The sequence below is a fragment of the Calypte anna genome, chromosome 4A (assembly GCF_003957555.1).
Source record: "Calypte anna isolate BGI_N300 chromosome 4A, bCalAnn1_v1.p, whole genome shotgun sequence".
NCBI classification, from domain to species: Eukaryota; Metazoa; Chordata; class Aves; order Apodiformes; family Trochilidae; genus Calypte; species Calypte anna.
This window is the reverse complement of record NC_044248.1, coordinates 8,041,555-8,055,438: the sequence shown is the minus strand read 5'-3', so window position 1 is coordinate 8,055,438 and position 13,884 is coordinate 8,041,555. Positions and strand designations below refer to the sequence as shown.

At 35.9% G+C, this 13,884-nt stretch overlaps 1 protein-coding gene across 1 annotated transcript in view; it reads right to left on the bottom strand.

The window, feature by feature from the left end:
- Positions 1–13,884, bottom strand: part of SLIT2 (slit guidance ligand 2) — a 102,608-nt gene that overhangs the window by 72,044 nt on the left and 16,680 nt on the right. The window contains exons 4-6 of the mRNA XM_030450002.1: positions 13,209–13,372; positions 12,659–12,670; positions 10,761–10,899 (exon numbers count right to left, since the gene is read on the bottom strand). Of these exons, the coding sequence (XP_030305862.1) occupies positions 10,761–10,899; positions 12,659–12,670; positions 13,209–13,372 (315 nt within the window). The remainder of the gene's footprint in view (positions 1–10,760; positions 10,900–12,658; positions 12,671–13,208; positions 13,373–13,884) is intronic.

Below are 13,884 nucleotides of genomic sequence, written 5' to 3'. Positions count from 1 at the left end.
TGGTTTCTTTTTCAAAAGCCAGTCAATTTTAGTAGCATATTTAGTAAGATAAGATAATGGAAGAAGACAGTTAAGCATATGCTTCATCAAAGCTTGCACTGTCTCATGTGTACCCTTCTCATCACCACACAAACATTAATTAATGCTCTTATTATTAGGTCTCCTGCTCCTTTTAGTGTTTCACTTCAAAGAAGTCCCCATCAATACATGAGTGTTTTAACACTGCCAAGCTGATTGGAACCCTTTTTGAAGACAATTCCCTAATCTCTCCTATCTAGGAAATGTACTGTGAACACTTGTTTTTCCAGATCTTTTCCCTCCTGCTTATCACTGCAGACACCGGAATACACAGCCACCTACTATTCTGAGAACTGCTCCTGCACTTCTGGCTTCCAACCTAATCAACTCAAATCAAAGTAAGTTCCCAGCCAGTAGATGGATTCTTCCCACCCAGTCCCCAGAGAGCCCTGTGACACCTAAATCAGTTGACACTTTCCAGGAGGATGCTGTTCTCTGCCATAAGCCTGGAGCACAGCATCCCTGATCACCACTTCCACACTTACAGAGACAGACAAAATGCTTATTTAGACTGACACTTTTAAACCAGCTTATTTTCCCACTATAAAAATTCATTTCTAGGGAAGATTTCTGCACCAGGAAAGAAGGCAGAGTGGGAATGAAGAATACCCTGTTCTCTACAGAATCTTTTTCATGTTAAATCGTGCAGATGGGGTACAATATACTAAGCCCACTCAGTAGGAAAAAGTAAAAGAAACTGCACAGAAATGTGCTGCACCTAAATGCATATTAAGGGGTCAGAGATTTATCTAAAAAGAAGTATTTTGGAACATTAAAAGAAAATAAAACAGCTCCCTTAAGAAAACATGAGTTTGAATATGGAGCAGCAAATTAAACAATTATAATTGTTAATTAATTATAATTAAACAATCAGAACATAACATCTTCATTAAATAAATTTCATCAATATAATCGTGGCTTTAGCAGTTAATTAATCCGCAATTTTCATTCTAGCATCTACTCATTTAGAGAAAGTCTGCAACAAGCTTGTCAAGAAACCCCAGAATTTTTACTACAGAGAAGGTGTAGGCTCTGCAATGAGTCTGATGTATTGCACAGATGCTGATTATACATGGTAATAAAATTGACAGCTCTTCTTTGCATTTTCCCCATCTGCTTTTAAAGCAAATGGCAAAAACAGCTGTCAGAAAATAGAAAATAGATTTCAGTGATGGGATTCATTGCAGCTCCTGAATCTGAAGAAATGCAATATACAGCCAAAACATCTCTCACCAGATGCAACATCTGCCAGGTTTTTAGGGGTTTTTTGTTTGTTTTTAAAATAAGGAAACAGTAATAGTCTCCCTTTGCTACAGGAATCTTTGAGGCTATTAAACAAAGTACCTTTTTTTCTTTCTCAGCAACTGCACCTCCAGAGTGCTTATATCCACTAAATGTCACTTCTAACTTTAGCAGCAAATGAAATCTGTTGAAATCTGTGATATCATCCATGTCTAACAAAACAAAAGATGTATTCTGAACGACCATATTATGTGAACTTTAGAATTTCAGGTTCTAATTCTGTGTATTAATAAATATGGTTGACAGTTTCCTAAATATTTGCATATAAAGAATCACTGTCAGTGCTGCCCTAAAGCTTGCCAAACATCCAGTCTAATTGTTCTATCAAGTCTTTCCTCAGAGTATTTCCTCAGGGTATTGATTGTAAATGACAGATGACTCCTTAGTCTGCATTACATCAGAAAAGTAACACGAATTGCCATTCTAAAGCTATTAAACAAATCACTGCATTTACTCAAAAGCAAGTCCCAAACCTGCATTTGATTCATTTTTTACAGAATCATTTATCATCACAGAAAGAGCCTCCTCATGCTCTCAACCCTACAGCACCACTGATGATGACAGGCTTTACATTCCTTAATTATTACAGATTCGGGTTGTAAGCAAAATGCACCACTTCTTAAAAGAATTATTTGCTCAGTACTTTGGCATTTGTCAAGTTTGCAGCTCCACTGCAATTAGCCTGAGTCACCTAGAGTCAAGTCAGAGCCCCTCTAATTAGCCTATTTTTGATGAGAGTTGTTATACTACAAAAACTACAAAAACTACTGCTCAGCACTGCTACATTAAGTTCACAAAAATGAGATGTAATCCTGCTATAGGCTTAGCTCACCATAAGCAGTGGCTTGTCAACCTGAGTCCTTTGAGCAGGAACACCAGCTTGAGAATCTCACCACTATGCAAGAGCAACAACCTGGTAGGAGTCCTTACAACCTGTTAATACATGGACTTACATAATATATTTGCCACAAAAATACAAATGATATTTTTTTAACTGAAAACGCACTTCACAAGTGGTTGCTGGTTACTGGACAATGTATTTTGCATGACAAAAATTAAGAAGAAAGCCCTTCATTGATGATGAAACACAAAATAGCAATAAATCAGTATCCATAGTTTCTCTTGCAGTTACTTCACACATTATTGCTGAGGAAAAGTTATCAGTAGTGAAGAGCCATATGGGAAAATAAAATCTACAAGTGACAGCACCTTTGAGTGTGGCACAGCTGTCAGACATCTATGAGGGTTTTCTGGAAGAGCTGGATGGGCCTTCTCTCCAGCTTGCCTTCGTGCAGTATGAAATACTCATTTATTCCATGCTTCAGTTAGTGTCTTTTACTTGGCAGAGCACAGAGAGGTTCTTCAAGATGCCTTTTATACTTCAATACCCACCAGAAACTTGCTGAAAACCTCTGAGGTGAAGCAGTGTTCATTCTGGCCAGTACCTTCCAGTACACTTCCAGTGTGTCTGGAAACCAGCACTGGTTGCAGATGATTATTTTCCTGTTGTTATGTTCTGTGCTACATCCTCTTGACTGTCAAAATAACCCTCTGTCCTCTGAATCTAATTAGTTTTTAAGTTAGGACACAAGGGTATGGAGAAAGTCAAATATGTGAGCCATGGCAGCAGAGAACACATGCTCACCAAAAATTACTCTGTCTGACAGCTAAAATAAGGAAGTTCGTGGTGGTTGGGTTTTTTGTTGGTTTTTTTTTTTTTCTTTTTCCCAAAGCATAAAGACACATGGTTTACCAGTCATTTTCAGATTAGGAAGATATTTAAGTAAGAGCATGACAAACAATTTCCCTTGTGTGCATTAAGCAGACAGGATTAGATATCAAATTATCAAAAACACCTATTTTTGAACCAGTCAAGTGGAATGCATTTTTAGCTTTGCCTGAGAAAGATAGTAATCCCAAAGATAAGTTAGCTGTAATTCAATGAAATCAGTACTGGCAAATTAAATATATTAAGGTAAGCAAGTTAATACTTCAGGTAATTATGCTAATATTTTAATAGATTCCTTTATCCAATTTTATTTCACATTTATCCAGGTCACTGTCTCATGGATAACTCATTATTCACATGTAATTATTTTGTGTTTATATTTGTATATCATATGAAAGATGCTAAGATTTTAGCAAGTGTCTACATTTGTGATAAAGACATTTTGTTTTTATTGCAATGGGCAGAATTATTGGTTCTGCTAAGAAACAGCAACCTTCCCATTATCAAAAAAAAAAAAAAAATATAGAGAAAACAGGATTGGTGCCACAAATGGTCTAAACTGAGTGTCATGACAGTGAGTGGCAAATCATAAAACCTTTCTAGAAAAATTACAAGGCAGTATTAGATTTATTTTCATGCAAAGATTTTTTTAAAGTGAATGAACATGTTTGTATTTAAAGATTAAATATTATAGACTAAACTAATTTAAAATTAGGTGGTCCAGTAAGTGGAAATGTTCAGTCACAGTGTATAGTGATACTAGAAATTTGGTTTAATATCAGCTATTTTGCATCAGATATTTTCTTTTTGTTTGGAATATCTTTTGGTCCTCCTCTGTATGTAAAGACATACTTCTGTGCATTGCTTTGAGCAAACTTCTAGGGAAAAGATAAGTGTATAACTAATACACTGTAATTAATAATTATACATCTAAACCCCATGTACTGATATTTGATAAAAACTTCTGGACATAAAAATGCAGTAACTTTTAAGCAAAACAGAAGCAAAAGCTCTATATGTCACTGAAAAGCAGAATGTCTCCCTAACTCACTGATAAAAAAAAAATTAGTATCAAGCCCAATGCATTAGTCAGGATTGGTCTTAAAAATTATTGGTCTTAAAAACTTCTGGGATATGAGAAGATTTGAAGAAAAGTACTCATGAAGTATCACTGAAAAGAAGTGTATGTGAAAATACTAATTTTAAAAGCAGGGGAGCTCTATGAAATAGCTCAAAAGTTTGGACTGTTGGATTAGGAGCTGAGGAAATATTAGTCAGATCACATGAATTTGTCAAAGGGCCATTTATCGAACAGCAGCATCTCCACAAGGTACCCAGTTTTGAATCTTTTAAAGTGCTTTACTTCAATCCAGGGATTTTTGAAAATTCAAAAACTGACACAAAAACTGATACAAATGTATGGGCATTCAGAAGCAACTGAATGCTAGAATAATTATTATATTTTTAACTCGATGTCATCTTTTCACTGGGCATCTGCATACACTGCCAGTTTTGCATGCATTTGGTATGTCAGGAATTAAGAAAAGATTTTGGTAAATCAAAAAGTTTCAAAAAGAGCTGTAAGAATAATCAAATGGCTATGAAACATTTAATAGTGAAACCAAAGAGATCTATCTGCTTAGGGCAGCAAGTTACAACATATTTTTTGGAAAAAAGACAGGTAAAGGGCATTCTTTCAACTGACTGAAATCTTAACAATACACACTGAAACAACACCAGTGTCTATATATACATACATATACATAGAAAGACATTTGGAAAAACCTTTCCAGATCTTCACTGGATATTTAAGACTTCTGGCTGACAGCTTGACTATTTAAGAGGTAAATTGTATTTATGAGATAACATCCTGTACAAGTCCTAAAAAGATCTATGTTTTGATTTAAACTAGAAAGCAAATTAAAATAAAAAAAAAAATGTAGACATCACTGGAAAACCATCATCAATTGAACACTGTAACTTACTGCATGCTCCCCTCAGCACTCAGACCCATTCCTTTCAAGCTGTGAATATGCAGGCTTTGCTCTCATTTCTGTCAGGCTAGTGGAGATAGCCAAATCACACTTTGAGCTGCTAAAAATAGTGAAAGCTCCTTATCTCTGACATTTCAGAGTTTTCCTTCTATGTGAATCTTTGAACTGTCTTCAATAAATGTGCCTAAACCTTTCCCAAGTGACTTTTCTCTGCAAGGGGTCCTCCTTAAAAGCATCTTTGCATCTCAATGTAAGAGTCTCCCTGTTCAACAGATAATTATTTAAGGATGTACTTTGGACTGTTAGCTAAGAATAAGCTTTTAAAGACAACAGAAATGGTGAATTATGTTTTCCAAGCTAGGCCTGGCATAGCTAGATATATATTGTCCCTAATTCTCAAATAAAATCCTGCATTTATGCAAAGGACTTCCCCAGTGCCTGCAGTGTGATCAGGTCACTCAGCACTCTTTCTTGGTTAAGTCCATCTGTCAAGTTCAGTTCTGTCATATCTCATTTCCTTTGCTTTCTTTTCCTTCTTTCTTTTTGCCTTTTCTCTATATTCACTTTCTTTCCTCTCCCCCCTCCCCCTTTCTTCTTTAATATAATTTGAGTGTTACTATGAGAAGCAATCTCAGGAGCTTTTAATTCTGCTTAGTATCACATGGCTCACAAAGAGGAAGGTGAGTGTTTGGCGTAATACACAATCATTAATCAACAGACTTATAAAAACAAAGTATAATGGAGCATGAGAAGGACAAAGATGAAAATATGACAAAAAATAGTAGAAATGAGGAAGGCAAGATGACAGAAATCTGACAGGCCAAGTTAGGAAACTCATGGGAAACGTAAATAAAATTATCACGAAACAACTGTACAGCTTCTACTTTTGGCATTCAAACATTTGAAAGCTCCATTCATAAGAAAGCCTGACTTTATCTTGAAGGCCATGTTAATTACAAAGTCACTGATTTTTCAGTGATTATGCAGGCGACCAGTTAAAATTCCTGAACTCTGTATGTTCTTTTCATTCCATATATTACGCGTTTTAGGGTCTTTTCTGCCCCTTACAAAGCCTAAAATTATTTACCCAACTCTAGCTTAGTTAACAGTGGCAACCCTTCAGTCCCCCTCCTCTCCAGCAAGCCTTCCTCCACCACTGTAATGAATGTTACAAAAAAACCCCAACAAAACACCCAGTCTAAAAAGGAACAAATTGAATTAAGTCCTTCCTTTGATTACTTGGTTATAATATAAACAAAAAATGGAAAAAACCCCAATCCATTTAATTCCATGCTTGCTTGCTTAAATAAATCGTGTATACAAAGCTGTGGTCAACAGAGCCCATAATTCCCTCCTGCCCCATCCTTAGAAACACTTATTGCAGTTGTATTTATTTTCTTTTATTCAGCACGGAAAGAGGTTTTAGAGCCACTTTCACTGGTAGTTCAAGCCACAGAAGAGATGAGAAAATCAGAAAAATGTGAAAGTAGCATTTTCACAAGACAGTCTACCTCATTAATGGCTTTTTGGCTGCTTCTTTTGAAATAAGAGCCTGTCACAGAATTTTGAGAGAAGGTACCACACAATTAATAGAACTGTTGTTGAGTTGCTATTTGTAAGGTTTCTGATAGTCTGTTTGAACATGTGCCAAAAAGTCTCTATTCAGAGTGAACCAGTTATTTCTGCCCATCATTCAAAGAATTCTCATGCAGAAGGTGAATTCTAAAAAGCAACCAAGTGAAAAGAGATTAACAGTCCTGAAAAAAACTAAAATGTGGAAGGAATGTCTGCACAGAGGCTGATAAATGCTATCTCCATTAGAAAGGCTATACTTTATAAAAACAATTAAAGTAATAGTTCCAAACCTTAAGTATGACCTTTAATATGTGAGCTGTATTATACCTACATGGATAAGCTCAGGAGACAAACATGCCAAAAAGATTTCTCTAAAAGGGGAGTGGTTTAAACAGCAAATCTAAATTACCTCTATGACATTTCTAATGAATGAGCATTGCATTAAGTCAATGGAAAAAAGCTAAAGTAAGGCAACATAAAGTTTAAGACTGTTTTAAGTCTGAAGACTATCAATATGTGACATATGGGCAATGTATTTTGCCTCACAATGATTACAATACAGACATTAAAACAACAGGGCTATGGGAAATATTTTTAAGCTCCCAAAAATATTAAGTGAAGGTCACTCATGATACGAAACCTTTCCAGCTGGCCCAGAGGCAAAGGTCTATCTCCTCACCTTACTCATTTTGTGCTTCCTGCAGAATCCATAGGAACACTAAAGCCAGGGGAGTCTAGGTGCTTAACCAATTATTTGGTTTTTCAATACATACGTGGAATCTGAAATTTCTTTCTCAAATAATATCCCATTTATTGGACAGACCCTGAAAAGAAAAGCTTAGGTATTCTTATTTAGCCTGTGCATGAGTTTATTTAGATAATAAAGAGAATTAATTTTGCAGGAAAGGTGTAATTGTACCAAGTCAATGAAGATTAAGAATTACATTTATGGAGATGCTGAATACTCAGTTATTCTCTGAGCTTTATCACTACAGAAGGGAAAAAGAGGAACACAACAGTCTTTATTCTCCTTCCATCTTCACAGGCAGCTATGGGGAGATAAGCAGTGCTGTTACTGAAGGCATCTTCCCAAGGGGCACTTGGCAGACAAGGCATTCCCTGCTAATTGACTTCACACCATGGGAATTGCTACTTTTAGTCAACTGACTTCTGTACCAATGGAGAAGTCAGACAGCTTGGTATGACAAAACCTTCTCAGCAACACCTTGAATCCAGCTGCACTGGAAGGAAACAGTATTTCAACAACTGGCTCTGCCTCCTTTGCTCCCACCACCACAGAATTCCTGCACATTCCTAAACCATATAGCTGCCAAGGCAGACTCATTTTCCTCAATATGAGGCTATGACACCAAGCTCGGAGACAAGGAGGCTGCAGTGCAGTGCAAGCACAGTCTCCTTGCCAGCTCTCCAGAGTCAGCAGCCATCAGCAGAGAAGACAGTTCCTGCTGTCTTAAAATGTCATCCTGAAACAGTTGTCCCACAGAACTACCAAGGCAATGCAAGGTCATGACATCAGTATTAGTCTCTAAACAAAATGCCTCTTCTTTTTCTATTCCCCAATGAGCTCTCTCAGAGCTGAAATATGTAAATTTTTATCCAATTTAATCTGCCAATTTTTGATAGTTAAGAAATTAATTATTCAATTTAAAGTTTTTTTTTTGTTTGGTTTGGTTTGGGTTTTTATAGCACATATATTACATTAATTAATTAATTACATGTACTACAAGGATACAGAACAGCATTATTAACACCTAGATTCTATGCAGCATCATCCCAGATGGACTGGGAATGTTTGTGTTGCCAAAAAGGAAGAAATTAGTGCTTCATAAGGTACATAGGAGTGAAGAGGGTCAGGCTTCCCATTTTGAGAAAGGATGAGAACAAGGCAAAACAGAGTGTATGTTGAAGGTAAACTTCACAAGAACCTCATTGAAAAAAATAACTGTATTATGGTCTTTCAAAAACTAAATTCAGATGATATTTTAATCAAGAGTAACCTGCTATACATACAAGAACAAAGAAACAAGAGAAAGAAATGGGTGATGATACATGGAATCTCACAAAAATAAGCCGTCCAATTTTAACCAGTTCTGTAAAGTAGAGATGGCAATGAAGTTATATATCAGCCTCATGGAAACATGTTATTTCCATGAGACAACAACGCACAGACAAAAGATAGGAAAGATGTAAGCACCAGGGGTTTTTGCAAACCATGAAGCTGGCTGAAGTATGGAACATGACAGGCTGGTAGTATTCAGCTCTGGTTTCTGCAAATACAGCCACAAACAGGTGGGGCAGAGAAACTTGCCCAGAGGGAAAGAATTTGAAAGAATTACAGATTTTTCTAATGAAGTGTATAGAGAAAATAAGATTACAAAGTTGAGTCGAAAATGAAAAGAAAACCTTGACAAATGAGGAACACTACTGAAAATACATCTACCACATGTAAAATAGATGTGTAAATGCCAATTTTCTTGTGGTGTGCACAAGAATCTGGTGACAGTAGTATTATCATAATGAGTTAATAAATAATATTTGGCTGTTGAAAGACTGTACATCCTTCAGAAAGCAACAGGGAACCAGCACATTTCTTTTTCCCTCTCTCCCTGAGAACTGGGGAGCTTCTGCCAAAGCATGTGCTCAAAATGGTGATTAAGATAATAATGCCATGTGTGTGGGAACTGTATAATGGGGATGGAAATATAGTGCTCACTATACCCTTCTGCCTTGCATTCAGCAGCTCTTCAGCATTCTCAGTGTTACCGTGACAGCATGCTCTCATCTCTTCAAATATTTACTGTCAGCTACCATTTTGGCAAACTGACAACATTGTCACATAAGGAACAAGTGAAAAAACAGATTATTTTATGGAATACAATCATTCTTTCTAATCCAATCTCAGTGGGTTGCTATAAGCAACAGTTGCAAAGTACTTCTTTAAAAATAAAGCTTTAAAAAAGTTTTTATTGTATGATAACAAAATTGGAATGTCACAATCTTTCCACATGTTGAAATTTGTTAAAAGCAGAGAGGACAGAGCTCTGACATACAGCAGCTTTAAAAAGCAACATCCAACCAGATTAAATGTTCAGGAATGTCTGTGGATAGAATTATAGGATTACATCAATGAACTTCTGGTTCCTGACAAAACTGTAAGAGATAAGAAAAAAAAGCCCTCCTGGATAGTTCAGTGGAAAACATGGTGCAATGTGTACTGGATGTTAAAGAAAGCAAGTGAGTATTAGGCTGCAAAAGGCAAGGGAAATAAAATGAAAATTCCACTAATGTAATGTGATGGTTCACTATCATCAGGACTACTGTTTGAACTCTTGTCATTGCAGATAAAACAAAAATCAGAAGAATTCAGAGAAAAGAGAGATCAATTAAGACATGGAAGGTTTTGGCCTCCCAAAATACTGAGTTAGTAGTCATTTAGTAAGTCCCACATCCTCTCATCTCTTGGGAGCAAAGACCCCTAAAATAAAGATTCAGGAACACTCTTCCAATCTCTCCTACTGAATTTCTCCATTAAGCATAGATGTTAACACCATGTATCCCCACTAAACTACGTAGGTCTAGAATTATGATGCACAAATCAGTCTTCAAGTGTCTGTAATCCCATTTCAGTTGTTAGCTCCTGTGGTTAGCAGCAGAAATATAGTGGAGAATGTTTGAGACATATTCCCTACATTTTTCTTGCAGTATTTTTCTTCCTCTATGTGCACAGACGCACATAAGCAAGTAAAAACCTTAGTATACAACTCACTAAATAATGAAAAAAGTCTATGCAGCCTTTCCAGGCACTCCAATGATTTTTTTTAAGTAGTCTCTTTATTTTTAAGCAGATTTTTTTGTGAGGGGTGAAAGGTAGTTTTTATATTATATAGCCAAGTAACTGAATTGGCTCAGTTAAGGTCAGCCAGGTCAGTATTTTTAACAGCAGCAATAGTGTACTCACAGCAGGATTATTATTCACATCCTAAGGAGAAATAACAGGACTTACAATTCGGTGAAGTTAAAAAACAAAAAAAAATTCACTGAAAAAAAGTCAGATTACGTACATTTCAGTAATGGTTTCTGGCAGGTTGGTTGGGATCTCAGTCAGGCCTTTCCCCCGACAGTCCACAATGTTGTTACTACAGGTGCATGCATTAGGGCAATGCAAGACACTGCAGGATGGAGCCATGAAGGACTGGTGACCTGCAAAGGAAAAGAGTTTCTCCTCAAACTGCACGATGCTGTCACACAGGAGTCCCCTCTACCTCAACAGTAAAACATCACTTAAAGCATCATTTAAAGCCCAACTTCTAAGATAAACACTGCGGCCTATCAATATTTTTGAACTGCAGTAATTTCAGCACTCTGTGAATAGGAATACGTTGATATGTTACTGAGGTGAGAAGCAAATCCTCAACTATTTTGCAGTCATTTCATTATTTTTCAGTTTCTTTAGCAAATCACGTCTTAAATCATCTTGTTTGAGAAGTCTAAGTGTGATTCATTTTTAAGGCATATTTTATTTATCCTGTGCTTTAAGAACTGGTTACTGATTTATTTAGTTTTCAGAATTTCGTGTAGTGTTAAAAATGCAATTGCAATGAACAAATTCAGATACAAAAAGGTGCTTATTACGTTCTCTTCTGCAAATACTTATTTGAATACAGTTCTTCAGTTCTACAACCAATTTTGGAGATACGATGATATAATTTAGTCACAAAAATAAGCAGAAGCATTGACTTCCTCCTCTCACTCTCAGTTTTAGCTCAGTAGAATTCTACCTCCCAAAATCTTTCATTTTTACCAACTCAGGTGGCTAATTTACATTACTTTCTCTCCCAAGCTCTTTTAATGTATGTTAATATAGTTTATATTATTAATAATTACATGTAAACATCATCATTTGGTAGTTAGGTATGCTTTAGAGAGTAAACAACTTACTATATTTTCCTGCAAATAGAGTGCACATTTTTAATATATTAATGGACTCACTCTCTTGTCAATTTAGTATCACAGAATTGCTGTTTTTTAGTGATAGAGAAAGGCACAAAGCATATGAAAAAGGCATGAAGTCCTCTTTTTCTGTCTTTTTTATTAATCTAAAAAAAATAGAGACTGTTTTGAATTTCTGAGGGGAAAAAAACTTCTTCACTTTTAATCCCCAACTTAATCTCTCTCTCACTATATTTAATGTCCTATATTAACATAGGAAGGTTACGTTGATAATTAAATTGCAACCAGGGACGTTCCTATTTACAGCTTCAAATAACAAGCACTCAAGTTATAAAAAAACTGAAAAGATCTTTTGAGACAGTAGTTTACTATGTAATAATTTGGATACACATTTATGTATTTTTTTAAAAAGTACAAATAGCTGCCAACACTAGTAACAAATACTACTCTTTTTATACTAACAGGTAGGAAATATTTCACCTACCTTTATTAGAAAAAAAATACAGTGATCCAGGGAGAAAACATGGTTATTCCCCTTCCTCAAAATCAGCATTTATAAATGACCAAGTTATAAAACTGTTCTTGATGCTTGGGCACTGCAGTCATACCATTTACAAATAGGATACATGAAATGATTTTGTGTAGGAGTCCTTTTAAGTGTACATAAAAGCAAAATTAATGGTAACAATACTGTTAGCATTTGCCATGTAAAGATAGTGGTGCCTTACACTTCAGTGTCAGAGCCCATTTAATAAGGACAAAATAAAGTGCTCTCCATAAAACTTTCTTAAAAGCACAGGTCTGTGAAAATTTTGGAATATTTGGTAATAGGCTTCTGGGGGTCTGTAGAAAATCTAGAAGTATAGACAACACCACAGAATCACTTGAAAAGACAGCTGTAGTCCAGCTTTTTTTTCATGTTGCTGAGAAAACTTGAAAAAATAGAGAAAGTTTACAGAAAATTTTCAATCTGAATCTAAATATATTTAAGTAAGAAAGATACACTTGCCTTCTTCATCATCTAGGAGATATGAATAAAGGAAAAAAAAAATTGAATAGAGAAAATGTGATTAGTAATGAACTGTTAGTCATTTCATTATTTCATATCAGAAAATAACCTGAGGCACTAAAGCATACCAATAACATTCAGAACATTACTTAGGGCTTCGGAATATTATTTAACTGCAGAAAATAACAACAAGAAAAACCAACAATCTGTGAAGTTAAAGAAGAATAATTTCTTATTACTAAAGGCCTTCTGTTCCCAGCCAGTGCACCTTTTATTTCATTTTCTGCATCTCTCCACCATAATTATGTTTTTAGTTGACTACATAATCCGTGTGAATGCAGCATTTGTAAGGACAGAAGCATCCCCCTCCCCACAAGATATAAGAGCGGAAAAAAAAATATTAACGAGTTTATTTTTTAATAAGCATTAATGCTTGGGTTATGCAGAAGCCAGCAGAAAGGCACCATCATTGCAGCACTAGCAATCACTCTTGAGCTGCCAGTAGGTGTGTTTTATGAAAGGATCAGGTGAGAAAATCTCTTTCCCTTACCACTGCAGACAAACTCCCGTTTTTGGACCTCGGCGACATTGTGTCCCCGGAGGTGGGAGGGTCCCATGCACTGGGTGTAGAGCCCGACCCGCGGGCGCTGCCGCAGCCAGTCCGACAGCCAGGCCAGGTGGCAGTCACAGTAGAGGTTGTTGGAGTGGAGACGACTGCATGGAAAGAAAGATGTCAATAATTTCAAGGTAGGAAAAAGAAAACGTAGAGCAACTGTTTTTTTTCTGAGCCCCTCCTTCGGCAAGCAACCATGCTGGATTATTAATATAAACTGTTCATGAGATGTTAATTTTTCACATCTTGCATTGAAAGTTAGATGCTATAAATGCAGCTACACAAGCAGCAAAATTACATTTTATTTATGGTCTAATTAATTGGAAACTTAAAAAGATTTCCTAATAAAGTAATCTATCTGTAGTTTCTTTTGTCTTCTCTAAAAGAAGTAAATATACAAAAGTTTGAAAGCTGCTGTGGGACTTTTTAGTCCATTTCTGTAAAAATAGTGAATAAGAAAAAAAATGTCTCAAGTAAATTGCCTTATAATGATAATACGCTGTCAAAAAAGAAAGAAAAAAAAAAGAGTTAATAAAAGATTTGGTTTCCAATTAGATGTATCTGTAAGTCTGGCCATTATTAGTCTCTATAGAAACAGTCTGCAAAACCCCTT